The sequence below is a fragment of the Chiloscyllium plagiosum genome, unplaced genomic scaffold, assembly GCF_037043375.1.
Source record: "Chiloscyllium plagiosum isolate Xiang-an unplaced genomic scaffold, Cpla_swu_hap1 HiC_scaffold_27, whole genome shotgun sequence".
Taxonomy (NCBI): Eukaryota; Metazoa; Chordata; class Chondrichthyes; order Orectolobiformes; family Hemiscylliidae; genus Chiloscyllium; species Chiloscyllium plagiosum.
In genome coordinates this window covers 40,738,997-40,766,790 of record NW_028270165.1, presented here as the reverse complement: position 1 = coordinate 40,766,790, position 27,794 = coordinate 40,738,997, and the positions used below count along the sequence as shown (strand labels likewise).

Genomic DNA, 27,794 nt, shown 5'->3' with positions numbered 1-27,794 from the left:
TGAACAATGAAGGCAAGTATGCTAAATGCCTTCTTGACCACCCTGTCTAGCAGCGATGCAACTTTCAAAGAACTGTGTACCTGAACCCCACCATGTCTCTCTTTTACAGCACGACACAGGGCCCTACCATTATCTGTACAAATCCTGCCCTTCCTTGTTTTAGCAAAATGCAAGCCCTTTCTTTTATTAATACCTCACTCATACACACGTGTTCTCTCAGACACCCACACATACAACCCAACACACTCACAGGCATATACTCCATCACACTCTCACTTTACCAAACATGCACACACTCTTACGTGCACTCATGCACAAACTCACATGCACGCATTCACACATCACTTTGTGGGCAAACTTGTATTGGCAGAATTATGTTTGCAGATACATTTTACTTTGCTCAAAAAGTGCACAAACTGGAGACAGTCAATTCATGTAATATTTTATAAATTCCTACTTTGGAATGAGAACCAGTCTGATTCAAGATTGGGTTATTGACAGACTCAAACCTCACACCTTTAATGCATTCTCTGGGCTGAGGTGTCACTTTTTTTAAAAAAAACCTTAAGTCATCTTGAGAATGTGAATTAATAGTAGTTCTGGGATTCACAGATTAATGAACTGAAACCTGCAACTCATTCTAAAAGGTGAAAGACTTAACAGCAATCTTGGTTTGTTCAATATGTCATTTCAGTTGCATGACACTGATCTTTTGCTATAAAATCTGTGTCTTATGATCCTGTTCCACAGTTACACAATGAAGGAGCAGCGCTCCAAAACCTCACACTTCCAAATAAACCTGTTGGACTATAACCTGGTGTTGTGTGATTTTTAACTTTATCCAGCCCAGTCCAACATCGGCTCCTTCACATCGTTTCTATTGAACACAGCCCACACCACCCGATGCTGCCACGAAACCTTACAACGCCGATGAAACGACACACTCTGCACTCCTGAAAAATTGACAATTTCTCACGGTACTGGCTGCTCATTCACTGATCCATCTGATATTCGACATTGGAAGCTTAGTGCAGGAGGCTGAAAGAAATTAGTAGCTTTAAAACAAAAATCTCTCGGAGCTCAAAGCCTTCAATGAGAGTCTGAGCTCGGCATTAAGTTCACTTAACCTTTATTGTGACCCAACTTTGTTACAGCTTCAAATCCCCCTCAGCAAAAAAGCAGAGAAAAAGTAACTGCTTTTTAAACAGCTCAAGGTCAAAGCACACTCACTCACGCATACACACCCACCCCACCGCACTGTCTTTACTATCGATCAGCACCGAGATACAGCTGTAACCCGGAGGAAGTGTTGCCTCACTCAGCAATTTCAACCCATACCCTGTATAGCGCCATCTGCCGCAGCGGGATTCAAACCCGGGAGTCCCGGGAACTGGGTTGATGGTCCAGTGAATAATGGCATTCAGCCGTCGCTCCTTCAATCCCCCTGCGATTGTACGTGAACTCGCTGGTGCCTCCGGAGGTTGGAGGAGCGGGTGAAGACCTTCCCACACTCGGGGCAGGGGAATGGCCTCTCGCCGGTGTGGATCCGCTGGTGGGTCAGCCTGTCGGAGGAATTGCTGAAGGCCTTCCCGCACTCGGGGCAGTTGAAGGGCCTCTCCCCAATGTGGACCCGTTGGTGGGTCAGCAGGTTGGAGGAATTGCTGAAAGTCTTCCTGCACTCAGTGCAGCAGAAGGGCCGCTCCCCGGTGTGGACCCGCTGGTGCCTCAGCAGGGTGGAGGAATTGTTGAAGGCCTTCCCGCACTCGGGGCAGCTGAAGGGCCTCTCCCCAGTATGGGCCCGCTGGTGCCTCAGCAGAGAGGAGGAATTACTGAAGGCCTTCCCGCACTCGGGGCAGCTGAAGGGCCTCTCCCCTGTGTGGGCCCGCTGGTGCCTCAGCAGAGAGGAGGAATCGCTGAAGGAATGTCTGAAGCCCTCCCCACAGACAGGGCAGGGGAACGGCTTCTGCCCGGTGTGACTACGCCGATGAATCTCCAGGGAAGATGGGAAACGGAAGCCTTTCCCACAGTCACCACACTTCCACAGTTTCTCCAAGAGGTGGGATTCCTCAGGTTTCTCCATGGCCAAAGTGTGGAGCCACTTCCTACTGTGAATTCCTCTTTCCAGGCCGTATGGCTGTTTTAGGCTCCACACTCAGTGCGCTGCAATGGTAGGGTCTCTCATCCAGTCCCATTGATGCTGAAAACGTACTCAAACAGGAACCAAAAAGCTTTACTCCTTCTCACAGAATCATAGTTGAAAACCTTTGCGGTCCCGATGGATTGAGTGACTGTCAGACATTGACGTCAAAGTGAGGACTGCAGACGCTGGCGAGTCAGTGTTGAAAAGTGCAGTGCTGGAAAAGCACAGCAGGTGAGGCTGCATCCGAGGAGCAGGAGAGTCAACGTTTCGGGAATAAGACCATCATCTGTTGATTTTGAAACTTCCGTCTTCAGATTTTCAAATACAGTCGCGGCTCAACTTACGAACTTAATCCGTTCCTGGACCCGGTTCGCGAATTGAATCAACTTTTCCCATTGTTCGGATAGCGTAAGAATGCTTGGACGTCTGTTCACAGCACACGCGCCAAAGACGAACTGAATGAGATCACTCGGGGCCTGATGAGCTTTTGCGTTCAACAAGCGCGTAGCAAAGCAGAACAATGAAACCACGTGGTCGCACATGGGCTTTTTGCGTTCGTACCTTGAAGCAAAATTTTACGTACAATCCTGTTCATAAACCGGTTTGTACATGAATGGGGTCGTTCGTATGTCGAGGTGCTACTGTACTCTGTATAAAGAAATTACAAAGGTCATCACTGTCAGTGCAGGGTAGAAATTCTGAACAAGGAATTCTACTTTCTGTGGAATATTCTTTTCTTCTGTTATTCCACAAAATTGAAAGCACCATCCCACTCTCTCTCCCCCTCTGTTCTCACTCCGCTCTAACTAATTCCTCCTGAGGGTGCTGATTCAGGATTTTATGGAGCAGAAAAGCAAAAACGTCAAGACTGCCATCTCTCTGAACTTTGAATATCTCCGCCTGAAAAGCTAATATCTTTCACAACACAGATACTGCTGAGAGTGAGCAGGTCTGATTTGGGGAAGCAAAACGAAAGTGTCAATTCAGGGTGAACCTGCCACGCAGCTTCTTTAGGAACAACCAGACAAAACGGTTAACATCCCCGGGAGGGTTGGAGCAAAATGAGACGTCAAGGCATTAACATTGACAGTAGAGAGAAAGTGAACCTACTCACGTGGCAAACGTTAGTACAACGCCAGAGTCATAGAGATATATAGCACAGAAACAGACCCTTCTGTCCCCAACACGACTGTACTGACCAGATATCCTAAATTAATCTAGTCCCACTTGCTGGCATATGGCCCATAGCTGGGTTCATCCCCACCCCCTGTCCTGAGACCTGATGCCTCCAAGCTGACCCTCAAAGGTTCGGTTTGTCCCTCCATTCTTTCCCAGGTGTCTTTTGTAGATTTTGAAAACTTTCCCAATCCTCTGAGTATAGGATTTGGGAAGTTATGTTGTCGCTGTACAGGACATTGGTTAGGCCACACTTGGAATATTGTATGCAATTCTGGTTTCCTTACTATCGGTAAGACGTTGTGAAACTTGAAAGGGTTTAGGAAAATTTACAAGGATGTTACCAGGGTTGGAGGATTTGATCTATAGGGAGGCTAGGGCTGTTTTCCCTGGAGCGTTGGAGGCTAAGGAGTAACCTTATAGAGGTTTACAAAATCATGAAGTGCATGGATAGGATAAATAGCCAAGGTCTTTTCCCTGCAGTGGGGGTCCAGAACTAGAGGCCATAGGTTTAGGGTGAGAGGGGAAAGATACAAAAGAGGTTTTAGGGTCAATTTTTTCACACAGAGGGTGGTACATGTTTGGAATGAGCTGCCAGAGGAAGTGGTGGAGGTTAGTACAATTGCAATATTTAAAAGGCATCTGGATGGGTATATGAATGGGAAGGGTTTCGAGGGAAAAGGGCTAGGTGCCGACAGGTGGGACCAGATTGGGTTGGGATATCTGGTCGGCATGGATGAGTTGGACCAAAGGGTCTGTTTCCATGCTGTACATCTCTATGACTAGTTGGACTAAAGGGTCTGTTTTTGTGCTGTATGACTCTGGAACTGTTCTATACTGGTCTTAAAACTATGTTCTTGCCTTCCCCCACAATCATCCACTTCTTTGTTGTTCAAAAATCAGATGAACTCAGCCTTGAATATATTCAATGACACCCTAACTGCAGGAAGACACCCCCACTTCTGAACTCAATTCCTCTTGCTAATATAACGCTTGCCTTGCTGATTGCCTGCTGCACCAGTCTGACAACTGGCAGTGACTGGAGGAGGACACTGAGGCCTCTTTGCCCATCCACACATCAGTCTCGATGAAGGGCTCGTGCCCGAAACGTCAACTCTCCTGCTCCTCAGATGCTGCCTCACCTACCGTGCCCTTCCAGTGCCACAATCTTTGACCCTGATCTCCAGCATCTGCAGTTCTCCCTTTCTCCACATCCAAATACATCTCCATTTAAACAATGCACCTCCTTTTGTGTTTTTCTTTGCCACAGCCAAGGCTATAACTTCATATTGTGGTACTGCATTTGCCCTCTGTTTGCTGATTGTGGTCCTCTCTATATCAGGGAGAGCCAGCGCAAACTTGTGAAAGGTTCACTGAGCATCACAGCTGGGTCCACAGAGCTGACCAGACCTCCCAGTCACCACTCATTTCAATTCCCCTTCCCACCCCCTTTCTGACATGACCATCTTTGGCCTCCTCCATTGCCACAACGAACCTAACTGCAAATTGGAGGGACCACACCTCATCTTCCAGGCAGCCTACAGCCCGAAGGACTCAATGTTGAGTTTTCCAATTTCAAAAAACCTCCCTCCTCGTTCCCTGCCACCAACCAGATTCATTCCTCCCATTGACCAACCAGGTCGTACCCTCTCCCTGTCTTGACCTATCCCCACTTCACTCCCACCCCCTTTATCTGCAGCTTCTACACCCAGCCCCAGCCCCGAGGAAGGGTTACACCCGAAACGTCGACTTCTCCATCTCCTGCCTGTCTATTTTGCAAATTGAGACACAGACCTGGACCAACGTTTCCGGAGTCTGTCCCTCCCGGATTCACTCTCTTTTCTTTCAGTTGCTGCAAGTCAACAACTGAACCCCACAATGAAAAAGAAATGGAATGGGAGCAAGAGAGTGCCATACTCACATATCTGGGACACAGGAAGGAATTTGCAGTCTGGGTAAAGCTCAATCTTTACTCAGACAGAGAGGATCAGGAGTCGCAGCTTGAGAAGTTCATGGTGCAACTTCCGCATTCAGACAATGGGCTGGCTCTGATTGGTAGGAGGACCAGTCTTCTTCCAGTCCTCCAATGCTGCCTATTGGTCAATCAAAAGAAGGTCTCGCGCCTTTTTTTGCGCACAGTGATGAGCATGCTCAGTGTTTTGCTGACACTGGCCAGCATGCGCACTGCGTTGCAGACACCGGCAAACATGCGCAGTATGCTCTACGGGGATGTTGGTGTTACTGACAGATTTTAAGTGTCCAAATGCCAACAGGGGAAAAAAGATAGAGCCACAACTTTTTTTCCTATGGCTCGATATTTTATTCCTTTTGCCTTTTGTCTGGCTGCTCAATTTTTGTATGTCTTTTCCTCTTGTTGTGGGGGAAAGGCGCCGAGACCAGAACTGGAGGGCATAGATTTAGGGTGAGGGGGGAAAGATTTCTGAGGGTCCTTAGGGGCAACCTTTTCGCACAGAGGGTGGTATGTTTATGGAATGAGCTGCCAGAGCAAGTGGTACAGTTACATTATTTAAAATGCATCTGGATGGGGTTATGAATACGAAAGATTCAGAGGGGTGAGGGGTAAGGGGTGAAATGCTGGCAAATGGGTCACTAAATTAATTTAGGACATCTGGTCTGCTCTACAACTCTGAGTCTATTTTTAGATAGTATGGAAAATAAAGAGCATGAAAGCATGGAGATCACTGCCAATTTCTGCAAAGGATAGTGGAAAGCTCTTACACTAATTAGCAGAGTAAGGTTGAGGCTGAAAGGTCACCATGGCAAGATGAGATAACAGTCAGTAAAGTTAGACTCACCTACTAAATATAATTGACAGGATTGGGACAATAAATATTTGGGACATGATATTAAATATCTAATTAATAATTAGTAGAGTCAGCCTGCTTGAGACTATTGATAATAAATATCTAATCATGACATTGGGAAAATATTAAGTAGGGTATGGAATGCAAGACCATTGTTGCAAAAGCTGGCACTAAATCTCTAACTGTGACATTAGAATAACATTAAGTAGAATGTAGAAAAAACTATAAGGGCACAACTAAAGAGATAATGGGAACTAACATCGCTGGTTTATTGTGTAGCTAGCGTGAGGTACTTTTGATTAATATAGTTGGATATGCTGATAAGCTAACAAACACACTGCTGAGCTGGAGATAGTGCTGCCCCCTCTGTCCAGGAGTAAACGCTGGAAAGGTGATATTGTTCATAGGGAAGAGGATGGTCTCCGGCTCCACTCTGATATCTATCAGCTAGTAAATGTGGCAGAACGATGGAATTTAATCTCCAGGCAGTTTGGGAAATTTATTAAGGGAAGGAAGGAAGTAATAAATAGTAGATCCCTACAGAGTGCTGAGGAACAAAGGGTCCTTGCTGTCCAAGTTCAGAGATCCCCAAAGGTATCAGTACAGGTAAAACAGGGGATGAGGAAGGCATAGATTTGTACTTTTTCACAGAGAGGGTGGTGCGTGTATGCAATGAGCTGCGAGACGAAGTGGTGGAGGCTGGCACAAATCTAATTTTTAAAAGGCAGCTGGATGGGTATGTGAATGGGTAGGGTTTAGAGGGATATGGGACAAGTGCTGGTAAATAGGATAGATTAATTTCAGATATCTAGTAAGCATGGATGAGATGGATTGTTTCTGTGCTGTACAGCTCTATGGCCATCCACTTCATTTTGAAATGTTTTCACGACCACTTGGAACACCCTGTTAGGGTTCAGAGTGTGCCAGGTCCTGACACCTCCTTCCTCACTCTGGAGCAGTGGTGCTGGAAGAGCACAGCAATTCAGGCAGCATCCGACAAGCTTCGAAATCGACGTTTCGGGCAAAAGCCCTTCATCAGGAATAAAGGAAGAGAGCCTGAAGCGTGGAGAGATAAGCTAGAGCAGGGTGGGGGTGGGGATAGAGTAGCATAGAGTACAATAGGTCAGTGGGGGAGGAGATGAAGGTGATAGGTCAGGGAGGAGAGGGTGGAGTGGATAGGTGGAAAAGGAGTCCGGACAAGTCAAGGGGATCGTGTTGTTGGAGGTTAGAAACTAGGATGAGGTGGGGGAAGGGGAAATGAGGAAGCTGTTGAAATCCACATTGATGCCCTGGGGCTGAAGTGTTCCGAGGCGGAAGATGAGGCGTTCTTCTTCCATGCGTCTGGTGGTGAGGGAGCGGCGGTGGAGGAGGCCCAGCACCTCCGTATCCTCGGCAGAGTGGGAGGAGGAGTTGAAATATTGAGCCACGGGGCGGTTTGGTTGATGGTGCGGGTGTCTCGGAGATGTTCCCTAAAGCGCTCTGCTAGGAGGCGCCCAGTCTCCCCAATGTAGAGGAGACCGCATCGGGAGCAACGGATACAATAAATGATATGAGTGGATGTGCAGGTAAAACTTTGATGGATGTGGAAGGCTCCTTTAGGGCCTTGGATGGAGGTGAGGGAGGAGGTGTGGGCACAGGTTTTACAGTTCCTGCGGTGGCAGGGGAAAGTGCCAGGATGGGAGGGTGGGTCGTAGGGGGGCATGGACCTGACCAGGTAGTCACGGAGGGAACAGTCTTTGCGGAAGGCGGAGAGGGGTGGGGAGGGAAATATATCCCTGGTGGTGGGGTCTGTTTGGAGGTGGCGGAAATGTCGGCAGATGATTTGGTTTATGCGAAGGTTGGTAGGGTGGAAGGTGAGCACCAGGGGCGTTCTGTCCTTGTTGCGGTTGGAGGGGTAGGGTCTGAGGGCGGAGGTGCGGGATGTGGACGAGATGCGTTGGAGGGCATCTTTAACCACGTGGGAAGGGAAATTGCGGTCTCTAAAGAAGGAGGCCATCTGATGTGTTCTATGGTGGAACTGCTCCTCCTGGGAGCAGATACGGTGGAGGCGGAGGAATTGGGAATACGGGATGGCATTTTTGCAAGAGGTAGGGTGGGAAGAGGTGTAATCCAGGTAGCTGTGGGAGTCGGTGGGTTTGTAGAAAATGTCAGTGTCAAGTCGGTCGTCACTGATGGAGATGGAGAGGTCCAGGAAGGGGAGGGAGGTGTCAGAGATGGTCCAGGTAAATTTAAGGTCAGGGTGGAATGTGTTGGTGAAGTTGATGAATTGCTCAACCTCCTCGCGGGAGCACGAGGTGGCGCCAATGCAGTCATCAATGTAGCGGAGGAAGAGGTGGGGAGTGGTGCCGGTGCCCTTTTTATTCCTGATGAAGGGCTTTTGCCCGAAACGTCGATTTCGAAGCTTGTCGGATGCTGCCTGAATTGCTGTGCTCTTCCAGCACCACTGATCCAGAATCTGGTTTCCAGCATCTGCAGTCATTGTTTTTACCTCGTTGATTTTAACCCTACTGCGAATCCTCTTGCAAGGATGCCTGCCTTGAAGAAGTTTTCCTCCTCTCTCTCCAAGAATCTCAGGGAGTCTCTCTCCCACTGCAACTCCCAGGTCATTTCCTCTGCCCTGAAGCTCTTCAACCATGTCCTGAAACAAACCCGCTACCACAGCCACGTTTGCTTCCTCAATGCCTGTCTCCGTAACCACCTCATCCCACACGGACTCCGGACCACCTTTAAACCAGCAGAGTTCGGACCCGAATAGGACAAACAGTACAGACTACAGATTCAAAAACACCAGCAACAGTTCTCCTTCAAGATCCTCCGCTCCACAGTTGCAGCAATGCGCCGGCACCTAACCTCGCTACAGTCAGCCCTGCCTCAGCTGAGGGCCACACTCTCTCAGAATTGCAAAGGACCCACTCTGTACTACATCCTCAGGAGAATCCATACTCTCAACAAACAGTATTTCAATTCCATCTCAAACATCAAAAACTGTAAGTACAACAAACTTTTATCTACCCACCTCCATAACCAGCGTTCCTCAAACATTCCAGAAGATTCCCCTGGCCTCGGAAACGCCATTAGCCATGCGGCTGATGCAGCTACCACCCCCACGCTGATTGATGATGTCACTTCTGCCCCTATCATGGCCACTCCCACAGCCACTTCTGGCCCTCACATTATCGCCGATGCCACACGCTCAGTGACTTCCGCCACCCCTACTGCTGTGTCTGCCACCACTTCCGCCCCCACCAGCGCCACTCACCTGCATTCTGCTGACACGCCCCCCACAGACCCCACTGTCACTATCCCCACCCCCCAGGACCCCGAGGGGAACACTACCCCTGCTCATGCCTCTACCCCCATTCCCCCCACCATCACATCCACTCCAGGTACTGGCTCCGACCCCACTCCCAGCTCAACACCCACACCAGCTCCCAGCTCCCAGCCCTGCCGAGTTTTCACCATCCCTCCAGACCTCCCCCTCACTTAGGACGAACAATCAGTCCTCAGCAAAGGACTCACCTTCGTCCTCCTCCGTCCATGCATCAATGAATTTAATACACGCCGTGACATCGAACAATTCTTCCGTCGCCTCCGCCTCCGAGCTTACTTCCACAATCAGGATTCCCGCCCATCTTCCGAGGACCCCTTCGCCCACCTCCAACACACTGCATTCACCTGGACACCCCGTGCTGGCCTATTACCTGCCCTCGACCTCTTCATTTCCAACTGCCGCCGGGACATTAACCGCCTTAACATTAACCGCCTTAACCTGTCGACCGCCCTCCCACACTCCAACCTCTCACCCTCACAACGCGCAGCCCTCCAATCCCTCTGCTCCAATCCTGACCTCACCATCAAGCCAGCGGACAAAAGAGGCGCAGTGGTAGTCTGGCGCACTGACCTCTACATCGCTGAAGCCAAACGCCAACTCGAGGACACCTCTTCCTACCGCCCCCTTGACCATGACCCCACCCCCATCACCAAACCATCATCTCCCAGACCATACAAAACCTCATCACCTCAGGAGATCTCCCACCCACAGCTTCCAACCTCATAGTCCGGGAACCCCGCACTGCCCGGTTCTACCTCCTTCCCAAGATCCACAAGCCTGACCACCCTGGCCGACCCATTGTCTCAGCATGCTCCTGCCCCATTGAACTCATCTCTACCTACCTCGACACTGTCCTATCCCCCCTAGTCTAGGAACTCCCCACATACGTTCGAGACACCACCAATGCCCTCCACCTCCTCCAAGACTTCCGTTTCCCCGGCCCCCAACGCCTCGTCTTCACCATGGATATCCAATCCCTCTACAACTCCATCCGCCATGACCAGGGCCTCCAAGCCCTCCCGCGAGGAGGTTGAGCAATTCATCAACTTCACCAACACATTCCACCCTGACCTTAAATTTACCTGGACTATCTCTGACACCTCCCTCCCCTTCCTGGACCTCTCCATCTCCATCAGTGACAGAGGGTTATGCATGTATGGAATGAACTGCCAGAGGAAGTGGTGGAGGTGGGTACAATTGCAACGTTTAAGAGGCATTTGAATGGGTATATGAATAGGAAGGGTTTGAAGGGATATGGGCTGGATGCTGGCAGGTGGGATTAGATTAGGTTGGGATATCTGGTCAGCATGGGCGGGTTGGACCTAAGGAATTATTTCCATGCTGTATATCTCTATGACTAGCACTCGGAGTGTGGCTCCTTTATCAGGTGATTTTGGAGAATAAAATCATAAGGCACAGAATGGATGGAAAAACATTACAGTGCACTGAAATGATATATTGAAAAACCCTGGATTGTTAAGTATTTTATCTTTTAGTATGGGCTGCTCATATCATTCATTTGTAAATCCCAGAATTTCCTGAAAGACATTTTCTTGAGATAACTCAAGGTTTTATAAGGAAAGGTGACATCTCAGCTCTGATAATGCATTAAAGGTGTGAAATCAGGGTCTGTCTGTATCACAATCTTGAGTCAGACTGGTTCTATTTCCAAAGTGGAATTTACAAAATATTACATGGATTGAACAGCCTGCAGGTTGTGTATATTTTGAGAAAAATAGAATGTTTCTGCAAAAATAATCCTGCAAATACAAATTCACCCCCATGGATGTATATGTGTGTGAATGAGACAGAGGAAAGTCTATTTCGTGCTGTATATCCCGATGTCTACTTGATAACAGATGCTTTAATTCTGCTGGTGTAAATATTGTTGTAAATCATAGTTGGGTATAAATAGTTAGATGTTAGGGTGAGAGAATGCCTCAAGTTGGGCACTGCAAGAATCGTGGGAGAGCCCTATTTTGGTTTACTTCCTCATGAACAAACGTTAAGCACGAGCATTTATTTATTTCTAATTTTGTTCTGTTTTTCTTGTTTGATTCCCGGCTAGGATTACATTCTGTGTCTGGATGGTTGACAGGCTGGGGGATTGTGGCTTGGGTCTTGATTGAATGTTTTATTGTTCCAGAAGGTGTAGGGGTGGGGGTGTCAAAGCTTCAGCAGAAATCCAGCAGAGCAGAACAGACCAATATCTTACTCTGTGGGTACAGGGACATCAGAGGACAGAGAAATCAGGACCTGAAATCCAAGCTGACACCAGACTTCCCTGTGATTAGTGCTTTGATGAGCAGCATCAACCGTCCACCTTCACCGAGCTTCCCATTTGACTATCACCTCGATATTCAGGATCCAATCCTTGTCATCCTGAAGCCATGCCTCTGTAAGGAGTCTCAGATCATAATTATTCTCTTCAATGTGTGCAGTCAATTTTGTTACAATGCACCACACATTCAGAAACATCGTTTTTAGTTTCAAGTTTTGTGATCTTCGGAATCCAGTTTTGATTGTTGGTACATTTACTCACCTTGTCCCTTTCTATCGTCCTTTGATGGTCATTTTCCACATTACTACATTGCTCACCGGCCTTGATTTGGATTGGCCATGCTAAATTGCCCATAATGTCCAGGCATGTGAAGGTTAGGTGGGTTAGCCATGGGAAATGCAGGGTTATAGTTTCATAGTAAAAGAAGTAGGAGTGGGCCATTTGGCCCATCAAACCTGCTCCACCATTCATTATGATCATGGCTGATATATCCGTCGTCTGAGATCCTCCTCCCTGCATTGTCCCAACTACCCTTCATTCCCATACCATGCAAATACCCATCCAACTATGTTTTGAATATACTTAATAAAGATGCCTCTACTGCTTCCTTGGGCAGAGAATTCCATAGATTGACTACTCTCCAGGAAAAGCAGTTCCGCCTCATCTCCGTCCTAAATCTACTCCCCTCAACTTGAGGCCTGGTCTCATCCACCAGCAGAAATCACTGGATAGGGTAGGGCTTCATCCCCACAGTGCAATGAATTCCCACTTTCCACCAAACTCTCAGATGTACTCACTCACTCGGTTGCTGTCTCACAAACCAAAGACTTCATTGTAACTTATTTTGCTCCCAGTAAGGGCACAACATCTTGGAAAGCTGCTCTGAAAGTCCAACCACACTTCTGCGTTCACCGAACACAATTCGAGTGTTACAGCTCAGAAACAGTCCGTCTGGCCCAACTTGTCCGTGCTGACCAAATATCCTAAATTAACCTTGTCTCATTTGCCCACATATGGCCCATATCCCTCTAAACTCTTCCTATTCATGTACCCATCAAAATGGGTTTTAAATGTTGTACCTGTTCCAGCCTCCACCACTTCCTCTGGCAGTTCGTTCCATAGATGCACCACCGTGTGTGTGAAAAGGTTGCCCCTCATGTCCCTTTCCCCACTCACCTACCCTGGGGAAAAGACCTTGGGTATTGACTCTCCCTGCCCCTTATCAAGGTTAACGCTCAGCATCCGATGTACAGAAAGTGAGACCTGCAGATGCTGGAATCAAAGTCTAAAAGTGTGGGTCTGAAAAAGCACAGTAGGACAGGCAGCATCTGAAGACGAGGAGAGTTGACATTCTAGGCCCGAGCCCTTCATCAGGAATGATGCATGGATGTACAAAGGGGCCTCAGTGTTCTTCAACACCAGTCATCAGACAGATGCAGTAAGCAATCAGCAAGGCAAGTGGTATATTTGGAAGATGAACTGGGATTAGAAGTGGGGATGTCTTCCTGCATTTTGGGGCCCATTGAATATATTCAAGGTTGAGTTCATCTGTTTTTTGAACAACAGAGTGCGGATTTTTATGTTGTGTAGATGAAGTGGGTTTTTTTTTTGTTGAGAGTAGTTTATGTATTGGATGCAGGTACAGTAGCTGTGAGAGGCCCTTGCGAAGTGTTGTTTCTGCAAAAATCACAAGACTGAGTCACGGCAGGGGGATATGTTAAGTTAGATATGCTTGCAAGCAGTTACAAGTAGCTGCATCTTGCTTCTGCAAAAATCACAAGGCAGAATTGTGAGGATATATTCCAAGAAATAACTAACTAAAGGAGGTGGATTAGTGGTGCTGGAAGAACACAGCAGTTCAGGAAGCATCCAAGGAGCCCTCTGGTTTCCAGCATCTGCAGGACTTGTTTTTACCTGACTAAAGGAGGTGGTCGACTGGTAGAATCAAATGTATTGACATGACCGTAGCAATGGTCACGCATTCCAAATAAGACGCTGTGTTGCATCAGCAAAAGTAATAAGACCCAGCTATCGGTGGGGTGGTTGCACGCCACAGATAGATGTGGTAAAACGATTAGATTAGCAGAAGTAAGAAGGGAGTCTGGAACAAACTCAATCTTCATTTAGAGAGAAAGCAGCAACTTCCGAAGCTCGTGTTCCAGCTTCTGCATTCAGACAATAGGAAGGCTCTGATTGGCAGGAGGACCAGTCACCTTCCAGTCCTCCAGCACTCCTGATTGGCCCACCAAAAGAAAGTCGCGAGGCACTTGCGTGCAGTGAGGGGCATGCGCAGTTCCATTCAGACGGCGAGCACGCGCAGTCTGCTCTCTGGCGATGAGGCTGTTACTGACAGAATTTAAGTGTCCAAATGCCAAGAGAAGTAAAAAAGGGGAGCTGCATAATTTTTTTCCCCCTGTGATATTTACCTTTCCGATACGCCCCATGACTTTATAAATCGAAATAAGGTCACCCGACAACTTGTGGTCGTCGATAGGGCGACCAGAAGTGTACTCAGTCCTCTCCACGTGGTCTCACCAATATCCTGTACAACCACAACGTGATGTCCCAACTCCTGCACTGAACGGTGTGAACAATGAAGCAAAGTGTGCTAAACGCCTCTTTCACAACCCTGTCTACCAATGATGCAACTTCCAAAGAACTATGTCCCCGATTTGGAGATGCTGGTGTTAAAATTCACACCACACCAGGTGATACTGCAACAGGCTCATTTGCAAACATTAGCTTTTGGAGCGCTGCTCCTTCATCAGGTGGTTGTGTCTTATGATCCTGCTCCACAAACACCCCATGAAGGAGCAGCGCTCCGAAAGCTTGTGCTTCCAGATAAACCAGTTGGACGATAACGTGTCATTGAGAGATTTTTAACTTTATGTACCAGAACCCCTCCACGCCGCCCCGCCCCCCATGAATCTGTTCTAGAACACGATGCAGGGCCCTACCATTAACTGTACAAGTCCTGCCCTTCCTTGTTTTAGCAAAATGCAACCCCTTGCCTTTGTCTGTCACTGGCTCAGACACCACACACCCTAACACTTACACCATATCACAGGCTTATACTCCATCTCCCACACACACTTCATTAGCATATATGCACAAACTCGCATGCGCGCGCACACACTCTCATGCACACACAGTCACACATAAGTCTATGGGGTGAATTTGCATTTGCAGAATTATATTTGCAGATATATTCAATTTTGATCAAAAAGCACACAAACTGCATGTAATATTTTATAAATTCTTACTTTGGTTAATAGAACCAATCTGATTCAAGATTGGGATACAGACTCGAACCTCACACCTTTTATGCAGTATCTGAGCTGAGACGTCACCTATTTTTATAAAACCTTAAACCATCTCGAGAAGGTGAATTAAAAGTAGTTCTGGGGTTTACATATTAATGAACTGAAACCTGCAACCCATGGTAAAAGATGAAAGACTAATCCGCAATCTAGATTTGTTCAATATCTTATCAGTTGCATGACACCGTCAGCTTTTGCTATAAATTCTGTGTCTTATGATTCTGCTCCACAGCTACCTGATGAAGGAGCAGCGCTCCAAAAGCCAGTGCTTCCAAATAAACCAGAAGGAAGATAATCTGGTGTTGTGTGATTTTTAACTTTATCCACCCCACCGGTCCAACACCGGCACCTCCACATCATTTCCAGTCGACACAGCCCACACCTCCCAGTGATGCCAGGAAACTGTCCAATGACAATGGGATGATGTAGTTCCCGCACGCCTGAAAAATTCATAATTTCTAACAATACTGGCTACTCATTCACTGCTGCAACCAATACACAACATTGGAAACATAGTACAGGAGACTGTCAGAAATGAGCACAACAGGTCAGGCAGCATCTGAGGAGCAGGAAAATCAACATTGCCTGAAAAATGTAGATTTTCCTGCTCCTTGGATGCTGCCTGACCTGCTGTGCATTGCCAGCACCACTCTAATCTTGACTCTGATCTCCAGCATCAGCAGTTCTCACTTTCACCTGTAAGAAATGAGCAGTTTTAAAACAAAAACCTGGTTGCAATTCAAAGCTTTCAATGAGAGTCTGAACTTGGCGTGAAGTTCAGGTAATCTTTATTGCGACCCAACTTTGTTACAGCTTCAGAATCTCCCAGCAGAAAGGCATAGAAAAAGTAGCAATGTGTTAAAAACAGCTCACAGTCAAAGTGCACACACTCCCTCCAACCCCTCACTTTCTTCATTATCGGTCACCACCAAGTTGCCCTTTGTAATTGGATCCTTGGTACACTCTTAACCTGGAGAAATTATTGCCTCACTCAGCATTTTCAACCCGTATCCTGTATCCAAGTAAGTTGGATAGACAGTGCAGAGTCAATCATACTGCTGTGGATCTGGAGTCACGTGTAGGCCAGATCAGGTAAAGGATGCAGCTGGGACGACTGAGTGAATCCTCTCCCTAAAAAAGAACTGCGTGAATCAGGTGGGAGTTTTCTTCCACCCCCACTCCACCGACAATGGTTTCACCGTTAGATTCTGAACTCCAGATTTCTGACTAAATTCCAATTCCAACATCTGCTGCAGTGGGAATCGAACCCGGGAGTCCCCGGAATCAGATTGATAGTCCAGTCGATAATGGCACTTGGCCGTCATTCCTTCAATCCCCCTGCGATGGCACATGAACTCGCTGGTGGCTCCGCAGGTAGGAGGAGCGGGTGAAGGCCTTCCCGCACTCGGGGCAGCGAAAGGGCCTCTCCCCCGTGTGGACCCGCTGGTGCCTCAGCAGGTTAGAGGAATTGCTGAAGGCCTTCCCGCACTCGTGGCATGGGAACGGCCTCTCCCCTGTGTGGACCCGCCGGTGGGTCAGCAGGTTAGTGGAATGCCTGAAGGCCTTCCCACACTCGGGGCAGCTGAAGGGCCTCTCCCCGGTGTGGACCCGCCAGTGGGTCAACAAGTGAGAAGAATACCTGAAGGCCTTCCCACACTCTGTGCAAGGGAACAGCCTCTTCCCAGTGTGGACCTGCTGGTGGCCTAGCAGGTTAGAAGAATTGGTGAAGGCCTTCCCGCACTCAGGGCAGCTGAAGGGCCTCTCCCCGGTGTGGACCTGCTGGTGCCTCAGCAGGGTGGAGGAATTACTGAAGGCCTTCCCGCATTCAGGGCAGCTGAAAGGCCTCTCCCCGGTGTGGACCTGCTGGTGCCTCAGCAGGTGGGAGGAATTACTGAAGGCCTTCCCACATTCAGGGCAGCTGAAGGGCCTCTCCCCCGTGTGGACCCGCTGGTGGGTCAGCAAGTGGGAGGAATTCCTGAAGGCCTTCCCGCACTCGAGGCAGCTGAAGGGCCTCTCCCCTGTGTGGACCCGCCGGTGGGTCAGCAGGTGGGAGGAATTGCTGAAGGCCTTCCCACACTCGAGGCAGCTGAAGGGCCTCTCCCCCGTGTGGACTCGCCGGTGGGTCTGGAGGTTGGAGGCATTGGTAAAGGCCTTCCCACACTCAGGGCAGCTAAAGGGCCTCTCCCCTGTGTGGACTCGCTGGTGGGTCTGGAGGTTGGAGGCCTGGGAAAAGGCCTTCCCACACTTGTGGCAGCTGAAGGGCCTCTCCCCCATGTGGACCCGCTGGTGGGTGTGGAGGTTGGTGGAATCGCTGAAGCCCTTCCCACAGACAGGGCAGGGGAATCGCCTCTCCCCAGTGTGGCTGTGCCGATGAGTCTCCAGAGCAGACGGGAAACTGAAGCCTTTTTTGCAGTCGCCAAACTTCCACGGTTTCTCCACGGGGCGGGATTCTTCTGGTTTCTCCATGGCCGGAGCTTCAGCCACACACAAACGTGTGCAGAGCCTATTCCCCACTGTGAATTCCTCTTTCCAGGCCATATAACTGCTTCAGGCTCCACACTCAGTGCACTGCAATGGTAGGGTCTCTCATCCAGTCCCACTGATGCTGAAAACGTACTCAAACAGGAACCAAAACGCTTTGCTCCTTCTCACAGAATCATAGTTGAAAACCGTTGCAATCCCGATGGATTGAGTGACTGTCAAAGTGAGGACTGCAGACACTGGAGAGTCAGAAAGTGTGGCGCTGGAAAAGCACAGCAGGTCAGCCAGCATCTGAGGAGCAGGAGAGTCAACATTTTGGGCATAAGGCCTTCATCTGTTGATTTTGAAACTTCCATCTTCAGATCTTCAAATGCTCTGTAAAATGAGATTACAAAAGCCATCACTGTCAGTGCAGGGTAGAAATTCTGAACAAGGAATTCTACTTTCTGTGGAATATTCTTTTCTTTTGTTATTCCACAAAATTGAAAGCACCATCCCACTCTCCCTTCCCCTCTGTTCTCACTCTACTCTAACTAATTCCCTGAAGGTGCTGATTCAGAATCTTAAAGGGGCAGAAAAGCAAAAACGTCAAGACTGACATCTCTCTGCATTTTGGATAACTCCACAACACTGGGATACAGTTGACAGTGAGCAGGTCTGATTCTGGGAAGCAAACATAAGTGTGTCAATTCATGGGGTAACCTGCAATGCAGCTATTTGTGGAACAAAATGGTTAACGTCCCCAGGAAGGTGGGAGCAAATTGAGACATCAAGACATTAACACCGACACACGTCAGTGAAACTCTTCTGCTCCCAGTCAGGGCAAAACATCTTTGAAAGCTGCTCTGAAAGCCCAGTCTTCACAACCACACTTCTGCTTTCACCAAAGATAATTAGAGTCATACAGCACGGAAACAGACCCTTTGGCCCAACTTGTCCGAGCTGACCAGATATCCTACATTAATCTAGCCACATTTGCCATCACTTGGCCCCTATATGGGCCGGGTGCTGACAGCTGGGACTAAATTGGGTTGGCTATCTGTTCGGCAAGAATGAGTTGGACCAAAGGATCTGTTTCCGTGCTGTACATCTCTATGACTCCAGTCGCATTTGCCATCACTTGGCCCCGATCCACTGAACCCTTCGTATTCATACACCCATCCAAGTGCCTTTTAACTGCTGGAATTGTACCAGAACCCACCACCTCATCTGGCAGCTCATTCCATAACTGCACCACCCTCTCCATCAAAAAAGTTTCCCCTAAGATCTCTTTTACATCTCTCCACCCCGGCCTTACCGGAAACCTCTTACCCTCTCGTTCTGGACTCCCCCATCTGAAAGAAAAGACCTTGAGTATTGACCCTATCCATGCCCCTCAGGATTCTATAAAATGTCTGTAATGTCACCCTTCAGACTTTGGGGAAAACAGCCCCACCCCATCCTTCCATCCCTCCTCGTCCAGGTAATTAAGACACATACCTGAGTTTGCAGAATCTGCTCCCTCCCTGGATTCACTCCAGCTGCTACAAGTGAACAGATTTCCACCCCTCCCCTCTCTCGCCTTCCCAGGATGAACAATTCCTCCAGAGGGAGGGAGTTTCACTCTGAAACTGACAGGGCCACTTCCGCGCATTGTGACGCCATCAATGGGTCGGGGGTGGGGGAGGGTATGGGAGACGGGGCAAGAGAAAGGGGCGGGACGAGATGCGGGGCTCGGCCGGAAGCGGGACCCCGCACTCCGCCTGTGCTGCCCTGCACAGTTTGCAGAAATTCCTTCCCTTCAGAGAATCCCCAGTGTAGAAGCAGGCCACTCGGCGCAACGAGTCCACACCGACCCTCCAAAGGGTAACTCACCCTCAACCATTCCCCTAGCCTTTTTGCTCAAAACTGTTCGAAATGGGGTAAAGTGTTGTTTTTGCAGATGTAGAAAAAGCATACAGAAAAGGGGTACAGCAAGAGAACTATTAACCCTGCAGGTATTTAGGGACTTTTCAGTGTATAATTGTGGTTAATTAAATGCTAACATTGGTGTGTAATTACTATAACAAAAAATTATTTTTGTAAAATTATGCTTTCAGCAAAAAGCTGAGATAACTGAAATGCTTGAGCTACACAAAACGATACAAGTTAATGAAATGTCCGAGGATGGAATGTACCAGCAGAATTGATACAAAATGTGAAACCAGATCTTGACAAAATAAATGTATGTGTCAGCATTTACAGAAAGGATGGTTGCCAACCTGGGGAAGGGGGAAGTAATAAGGGTGGAGCGCAGCTGGGCAGTGGTCTGGTACAGTAAGAGAGATTGGGTAATTAGGAGTCTGGAGACATGCCCTCACTCAGCTCAAGGGGTATAACTGTACACTAACCTGAGTGCTAATTTGCTCATTTTCTTCTGCATTTGATGCCCTTTCGTGCAAGATCGTAGAATAAATTGTCTTGTTTCCAGTTTTGGTGGTCTCGTCTAAATTTTATTAAACTTGTTTCTAAAAGATTTGGGGGCGTGTTCCAGGATCCCAAGCTCCGGTCACTCGGCATTCTTGGAGAAACGGAGAAGGTGCACCTCGCTGATTTCGGCGATCTCTAGTTTCCCCTTGTTGCCGAGGCAGCTCTGGGCGAGCGTGATCCGGACTGGGAGACCCTGGAGACAGGACGGGCAGACGCGATGCAGCAGGGTCGGTCGGGTAACTCTTGTGCACAAGACCCGGGTAAGAAAAAGGTCTTAAATAAGTATTATCTGGGTGACTGGGGTAGGCAGCGGGTTTTGTTTTGTTGTCAGTCTTTGCCATGAGCGAGGCGCACTATGACACGGCGGTTTGGTCGGGTAACTCTTATGGACGTAAGACCCACATTCGCGGGCGGCCAGGATTTGCAGCATTACTTGCTGTTTCGCCGCGGTGCGAAGGGCACTAAGACGTGGTGGTTCAGTCAGGTTACTCTTGTGTACATAAGACCCGGATAAAGGTAAATTTCGGGCGACCTCGATTGACAACGTATTTTGCTGTCTGGTATTGCCGCGGGACGGGGTGCGCATTCGACCAAGTAACATATGTGCACAGACCAAGGTATGAAAATTGACCTTTAAGTATTACCTTGGTGGTTGGTTCCGTACGAGAAGTACGGGGGAATTGGCAACTTAAAAAAATAGAGAATAAAGGTCTTTAATTGGCTAGGTTAATCTAACAAGTAAGGTGTCTAACTGATTCGATCACCCAGCCTTAGACCGGTTATTAAGAAGGGAAACCCCCACGCGGAGATTAGGACCCTGAAGTGGGTGTGGAAGAAGGTAACACCGAACTTCAGAGAGGTTAATTGAAATTATATAAATAAAACGGCCGAGTATTAAAATGGGAAATAAGAATAGCAATTTAGATGTAGAAGGGGACATGAGAGGGACGTTCGAGGACCACATCCCAATGGACAGTCCTTTAGGAAAAATGTTAAGAGATTGGAAGTACAATCCTCGGACGGGAGGAAAGGATAAAAAACAAAAAGATTAAATGTCAATGAAAAACAGCCTTACAGTCAGGAGGAATCAGATCATGCTTCGTATCAGAAGGGCTAGTAGCTGAAGGGCTACTGAGGGTGCACTTTGTAACTAACTTATGGCAGACGCCCAGAAAAATATTCAAAAGCTAGAGGAGTCGTTGCGGGAAACTCAAAGTGTCTGTGAGACATGGTGTCTGTGTGTGTGTGTGTGTGTGTGTGAGAGAGAAAAGAGCTGTACAGCTAGTAGAAAGTTTAACCCTTTGTGATTCAGTGTGAATGCACATTTGTTTGTTGGTGATTGAATGTTCCCTGGAGCTTGAGATCCGGGATTGTTTTGAATCTGATTTCTATTATGGAAATTTTAACATGATTTCTTTTAAGGTTAAGGATTTTGCAAGATTATGAAATAAAATGTTCTTTTTACAGGTCATGACTGCCTGACTATCAGTTTCTAACTAATCCCTTTTATCCTTACATAAAAGCGATTTATGGAGGACAGTTGAAGTTTTAACTTGAATAGACAAATCCTTTTAAGGCAGCTCTGGTTATTTCACGATCTATAGCATTGCAATTGAGCAATGACTGGTCAGGACTACTTGGGAGGACTAGTTTTGGATTTGAATCAGGGGACTGGAACCGGGTGATTGTGGTGGATTTCAGAGTTGGGAACTGTGTGCATTTTGCATTTTGAATATTAAACACTGAATAAAAGAATTTATAATATATAAATATATATTTACAAGTAAGATTCCAAAATGTATAGTTAGGAACAGGCTTTAAAGAAAAGCAAGCATCAATTGATAAATTGTATTTGAGATTACAGGGAGCAAGAAAAATTGCAATATTTCTTTAAAAGAATCAAGGTTTAAACAAAACATTGGGTGAGGAGATGTTACAAAAGGGAGGAGAAAGGATCGGGGAGGAGATGTTAAGGGGTCTGGTAGACAGGAAGAAGGATCAAAGTGGAAATCCCCACAGGCGGGATGTTATTACTGTGGAAAGACAGGTCACTTTAAGAGAGAGTGTCCAGATCCGAAAACGGAAGTAAAGGCAGTATCGTTTATGAACCTTGATGAAAAATAGGGGTGTCAGGAGTTCCTGCCCCCGGGTACCCACCAGGAACCCTTGATAAATTTAAAGATGGCACCTTACAAAGAGGACGTAGTTTTCCTAGTCAATATGGGGGCAGCAAGGTCATCCTTAAATTTTAAGCCCAAGGGAGTGGGAACAAAAACAAAAGTTAATTGGATTATGGCAACAGTTTTGTGATGAGAGGCACGAAGAATCAGTTTTGCGTTCATGATGAGATATTGCCACCAAATTGGGGATTTAATTAACTGCAAAAGGTGCTATTGAATCTGTTGAGGTTCTTATAAATGAATGTGCTTGAGCAAAAATATATAATTAATAATTAATATTTATAATAATTCAATTGTGTTAGCCTGAATCAATATTAATTGGCAGGATTCCTTCATACATTCTCAGTGACCTGTCTTATTGATTCATGGTTAATTTAAAACATGACTGCATTAATTCATTGTTAATTAAAGAATGGAAAGCTACATTACTGGCCAGTGTGTGTGCAGGCAGTGGTAGCAATAGCCTTATTGGTAGAGGAGAGTCGGAAACTTACTTTTAGGGGAGCCTTAGTAGTCAGCACCCCACATCAGGTACGGTCAGGAGAAGAAAGGGGCATGATTAGAAGAGCTGCTCTGAGGGAATGGAAAAGAGACATCCGGTGGGTGAGGGAGTGATACCAGCCAAAAACAAATTCCCCAATGTGGACCCACATTGGAAGGGTATGGATGAACATGATAGAGGAAAAATGAGGGACTTATGAGAAATGGTCATTTTGGGTATTAAAGAAGCAGCACCTAAATCTCAGAAGTTTTTTAAAGCTTTTCAAGTAAGACAGGAAAAGGAGGGAGCCCTGTCATCTTTTTTACAGAGATTAAAATAAGCCACTAGAAAATATTCGGGAATGAATCCCGATGATCCGGTAGCACAGGGACTTTTAAAGGTCCAATTTGTGACTAAATCATGGCCGGACATAGAAAAGAAATTACAGAAATTAGAAGGCTGGAGTGAAAAACAGATAGATGATCTGTTATATGAGGCACAGAAAGTGTATGTGAAAAGGGAAGAGGAGAAACAAAAACAAAAACAAAAAGCTAAAATAATGGTTGCAGCAGTTGAAGAAATTACGATAGACAATGTCCAAGGTTAGGACGACAAAGAGAAGCGGTATCATTGATGATTTTTGATGAAGATTAGGGGAGTCAGGGGTTCCCTCCTCCTGTGACCCACCGGGAACCCTTGATAAATTTAAAGGTGGGACCTGAAGGAGAGGAAACAGTGTTTTTAGTGGATACGGGAGCAGCACGATCATCCCTAAGCTTTAGACCTAGCGGTGTTAAATTAACTAACAAAGGTCTCAAGGTTTCTGGAGTAAAAGGCAAAGAATTCTTAAATCAGAATGCAGGACAATGGTTCACAGACTCTAGGATCTTGAAATATGAGACAATCTTAATAGAACAGAATGACCTTGTGTTAGTCACAGACAGTTGCTTGAATCCAGCTGCATTTCTGTGGCGGAGAGAGGGGGGTAGCCCCTGGAAATCCAGAACATGACTGTCTTGATATTACTGAATATCAGACTAAAGTGCGAATGAACTTAAGAGACGTACCGTTGCATGCGGGAGCTCGGTTGTTTATCGATGGGTCCTCCCGGCTGATTGAGGGTAAAAAGCACAATGAATATACTGTAGTAGACAGGATAGAGGGAAGCATTATCGAGGCTGAAAGACTGCCTAACGGCTGGTCAGAGTTCAATGATAAGTTTTTAAAGAACTATACTGTGGCGCTCGGCTCTTCTTTGTCTATTCTTAGGAATAAAGGCCTGTTGGTACAGACACTGCCATTCAAGTTTGCAGTACATCGAATACAACCGGGTAATTGAGTCCTGATCAAGACCTGGAAAGATACCAAACTGCACCCGTGCTGGGAGGGACCATTCCTAACTCTCCTGACTAGTGAAACTGCTATTCGGACTGCTGAGAAAGGGTGGAGTCATCACACTCGCGTTAAAGGTCCTGTGAATGCCCCAAAGGCGGAGTGGCACGCTCATCCTACAGACAACCCTCTGAAAGTTAAGAAAGAAAGAATGAACGGAGACAAAAGACTCTTTTAACGTTTGCTGATATGCATATTGTTATTGATTGGAAGGGCTGTGTGACACCTAAAATGTTAAGACAGGACGGTAGGCAGAGTTCAGAGATGGGTAGATACTGGTATAGTATTGTAACGTTAGTAGTACTAACTATTCAAGGAAATGCGAAAAATCACTTCACTACGCTGTGCCAGAATTATGCTAAACAAGAGGGACTTGCCGACTGTTGGGTCTGTGCAGAGGTCCCACACCATGGCGAATCTGGAATCCCCCCCTCAGTAATATTGCTCACTAAAAAAAGTGTACGATGTACAATAATTTGATGTGGGTTCAAATAATACAAAGTGGAGGTTTGAAAGAAGCAAATATAGCTTTGCGGGATGGTTCCCAAGGCCAGCTCCAAAACATCAGGGCACTATTGATAGTCTTAGAATTTCCCCACCGAAAGGAGCAGTAAATACCACCTGTTTCTGTAATCAGAATGATGCTGCACCTTTCCAACTAGGAAAATCATCTTGTGTCCACACCAGTCAAGCCACTGCCATGACCACTCCCCAAATATTAAACGGAACATATTGGGTATGCGGTCTGAAGGCCTATCCATCCCGGGGAAAAATATGTTCGTGTGATCAAATGTGTCATGTTATGAAGTTGACGAAACACTTCCCCAAAACCAGAAAGGTTGGAGTGGCTGCTGTTACCTCGCTTATATAGTCCCTCACCTCCGAATAGAAAAGCTTGAGCCCAACCTGAGAAAGGAAGGGGGGATAAGACGCAAGACCAGAGAGGTCTCAGAAGGAGACCGTCTACTGTGGACACTACTCCCAAACTACAGCACTACAAGGGCAGGGGTGGAAATACAGAAATAGCAGCTGCCCTTGAAAATTTAATTAATGATACCACCGACGCGATGGGAGAAACTCAATCCCAAATATCGGCCATAATCACTGAAATGATTGCCACAAGACTGACAGCTTTACAGAATCGAATGGCTTTAGACTATCTTTTGGCCGAAAAAGGGGGAACCTGTGCTCTGATTGGTAAAGAATGCTGCACCTTCATCCCAGACATCTCTTCCATAGTGGAAGATAAGGCAGAAATAGTAAAGAAAAAGATAAGCAATATAAGAGAAATTGAAGATGAACTCCGAAAAGATGAAGGATGGGGATGGGGTAACTGGAGATTGACCGGGTGGGAAAACGGTTAGTGAATTTAGGCATTTATGTGCTACTAATAATTGTAGGTTTACTGATAGGGTTTAATGTGTTAAAATGGATAATGACTAAGCTGGTAATGTCTTTGGGAGGACAACAACCAATAATGGTACAAACTTAGAAGGACAGAAATGACTAGATTGTGAACCTCGACACCATAGGGTGAAAAGAGGGCAAAACATAAGATTGCAAAAACAACAAATGGTTAAGAAAAGAAATGGGGGAATTGTTAGAAATGGGTAAAGTATGTTTTTGCAGATATAGAAAAAACATACAGAAAAGGGGTACAGCAAGAGAACTATTAACCCTGCAGGTATTTAGGGACTTTAGTGAATTTAGTGTATAATTGTGGTTAATTAAATGCTAACTTTGGTGTGTAATTACGATAATAAAAAGTTCTTTTTGTAAAGTTATGCTTTCAGCAAAAAGCTGAGATAACCGAAATGTTTGAGCTATACAAAATGATACAAGTTAATGAAATGTCCGAGGATGGAATGTACCAGCAGAATTGATCCAAAATGTGAAACCAGATCTTGACAAAATAACTGTATGTGTCAGCATTTACAGAAAGGAAGGTTGCCAACCTGGGGAAGGGGCAAGTAATAAGGGTGGAGTGCAGCTGGGCAGTGGTCTGGAAGGGCTTATGCCCTAAACGTCGATTCTCCTGTTCCCTGGATGCTGCCTGACCTGCTGCGCTTTTCCAGCAACACATTTTCAGCTGTGATCTCCAGCATCTGCAGACCTCACTTTCTCCTCAGTGGTCTGGTACAGTAAGAGAGATTGGGTAATTAGAAGTCTGGAGAGATGCCCTCACTCAGCTCAACTGTACACTAACCTAAGTTCTAATTTGCTCATTTGCTTCTGCATTTGATGCCCTTTCTTGCAAGATCGTAGAATAAATTGTCTTGTTTCCAGTTTTGGTGGTCTCGTCTAAATTTTATTAAACTTGTTTCTAACAATACTAACGCTCCTGACTTATGCACCTAACCTGCACATCCCTGGGCACTATGGGTAATGTAGAACTGCCAATCCACCCTAACCTGCACATCCGTACACACCATGGATAATTTTGTATTGCAAATCCCCCCCTAAAATGGATAAAGTTAAAAATCACACAACACCAGGTTGGAGACTAACAGGTTTGTTTGGAAGCACTAGCATTTGGAGCGCTGCTCCTTCATTAGGTGGTTGTCAAGAATAAGGTCATAAGACATAGAATTTATGGAAAAACATGACAGAGTCCATGTCATTGAAATGACATGTTGAACAAACCTGGATTGTTCAGTCTTTCATCTTTTCGATTGGGTTGCAGGCATCATTAACATGCAAATCCCAGAAATACCTGTAAGGCACCTTCTCAAGAGAACTTAAAGTTTTATAACAAAAAGTGACATTTTAGACCAGCTCTGCAAGTGAAGTGTAGTGCGGTGCGGTGCGGTGCGGTCAGGAGAGAGAAAAATGTCTATTTCCATCCTGTATGTCTCTACCTATTTGAGAACAGATGCCTTACTTCTGTTGGTGTAAGTATTGTTGTAAATCATAGCTGGGTACTAAATAGTTAGATATAAGGGGGAAGAGAATTCCTCAAATAGGGCAGTATAAGAATCCTGGGAGAGCTCTATTTCTGGTTTACTTGCTAATGAACAAACATTAAACACAAGCACCTATTTATTTCAAATTTGATTTCATTTTCCTTGTGTGATTCCCTGCTGTGACTACACTTGCCTGGATGTTGACAGGCTGGGAGATTGTGGGTTGGGGCTTGATTGACTGAATGTTTTATTGTTCCAGAAGGTGTAGAAGGGAACAGGGAGATCAACAGAGGACAGAGAAATCAGGACCTGAAATCTGAGCTGACACCAGACTACCCTGTGATCAGTGCTTTGATTAGCAGTGCCAACCCTCCACCTTTACCTAACTTCCCATTTGAGGACACCCTCAATATTCAGGATCCAATCCTTGTCATCCTGAAGCCATGTCTCTGTAGAAGTGTCAGATCGCAATTATTCAATTCAATGTATGTAGTCAATTCATTCACTTTTGTTACAATGCAGCACACATTTAGACACACCATTTTTAGTTTCAATTTTTGTGATCTTTAGAATCTAGTTTTGATTGCTGGTACATTTACTCTCGTTGTCCCTTTCAATTGTTCTCTGATGTTCATTTTCCACATCACTACATTACTCACTGGCCTTGATTTGGATTGGCCATAATGTCCAGGGACGTGCATGTTAGGTGGGTTAGCCATGGGAAATGCAGGGTTATAGTTTCGGGGTAATAGAAGCAGGAGTAGGGCCATTTGGCCGATCCATCCGCTCCGCCATTCATTAAGATCATTGCTGATCTATCCATTCTCTCAGCTCCT

At 46.5% G+C, this 27,794-nt stretch overlaps 2 protein-coding genes and 1 pseudogene across 2 annotated transcripts in view; 1 reads left to right on the top strand and 2 right to left on the bottom strand.

The window, feature by feature from the left end:
- Positions 1 to 27,794, bottom strand: part of LOC148143726 (uncharacterized) — a 437,486-nt gene that overhangs the window by 230,332 nt on the left and 179,360 nt on the right. The window lies entirely within an intron of this gene.
- LOC148143732 (uncharacterized) lies at positions 1,420 to 20,588 on the bottom strand. Its single transcript, XM_087975711.1, has 3 exons — positions 20,405 to 20,588; positions 16,424 to 17,475; positions 1,420 to 2,065 (listed from the first exon to the last, which is right to left on the bottom strand). Exons 1-3 carry the CDS (start codon positions 20,586 to 20,588, stop codon positions 1,436 to 1,438), a joined length of 1,866 nt encoding a protein of 621 aa, XP_087831837.1. The 3' UTR covers positions 1,420 to 1,435.
- LOC148143731 (syncytin-1-like) lies at positions 24,320 to 25,591 on the top strand (annotated as a pseudogene).

Bases quoted from the DNA above. Each gene is read 5' to 3' on its own strand.
- LOC148143732 (XM_087975711.1), bottom strand. From the start codon at position 20,588: ATGCGCACCCCGTCCCGCGGCAATACCAGACAGCAAAATACGTTGTCA. The intron at 17,476-20,404 runs GTGGGTCTTACG...ACTGCAAAAAAG, and splicing joins AATCCTGGCCGCCCGCGAAT to GCTTCAGTTTCCCGTCTGCT. The intron at 2,066-16,423 runs GTGCCATCGCAG...GAGAAACCTGAG, and splicing joins GGAGCCACCAGCGAGTTCAT to GAATCCCACCTCTTGGAGAA.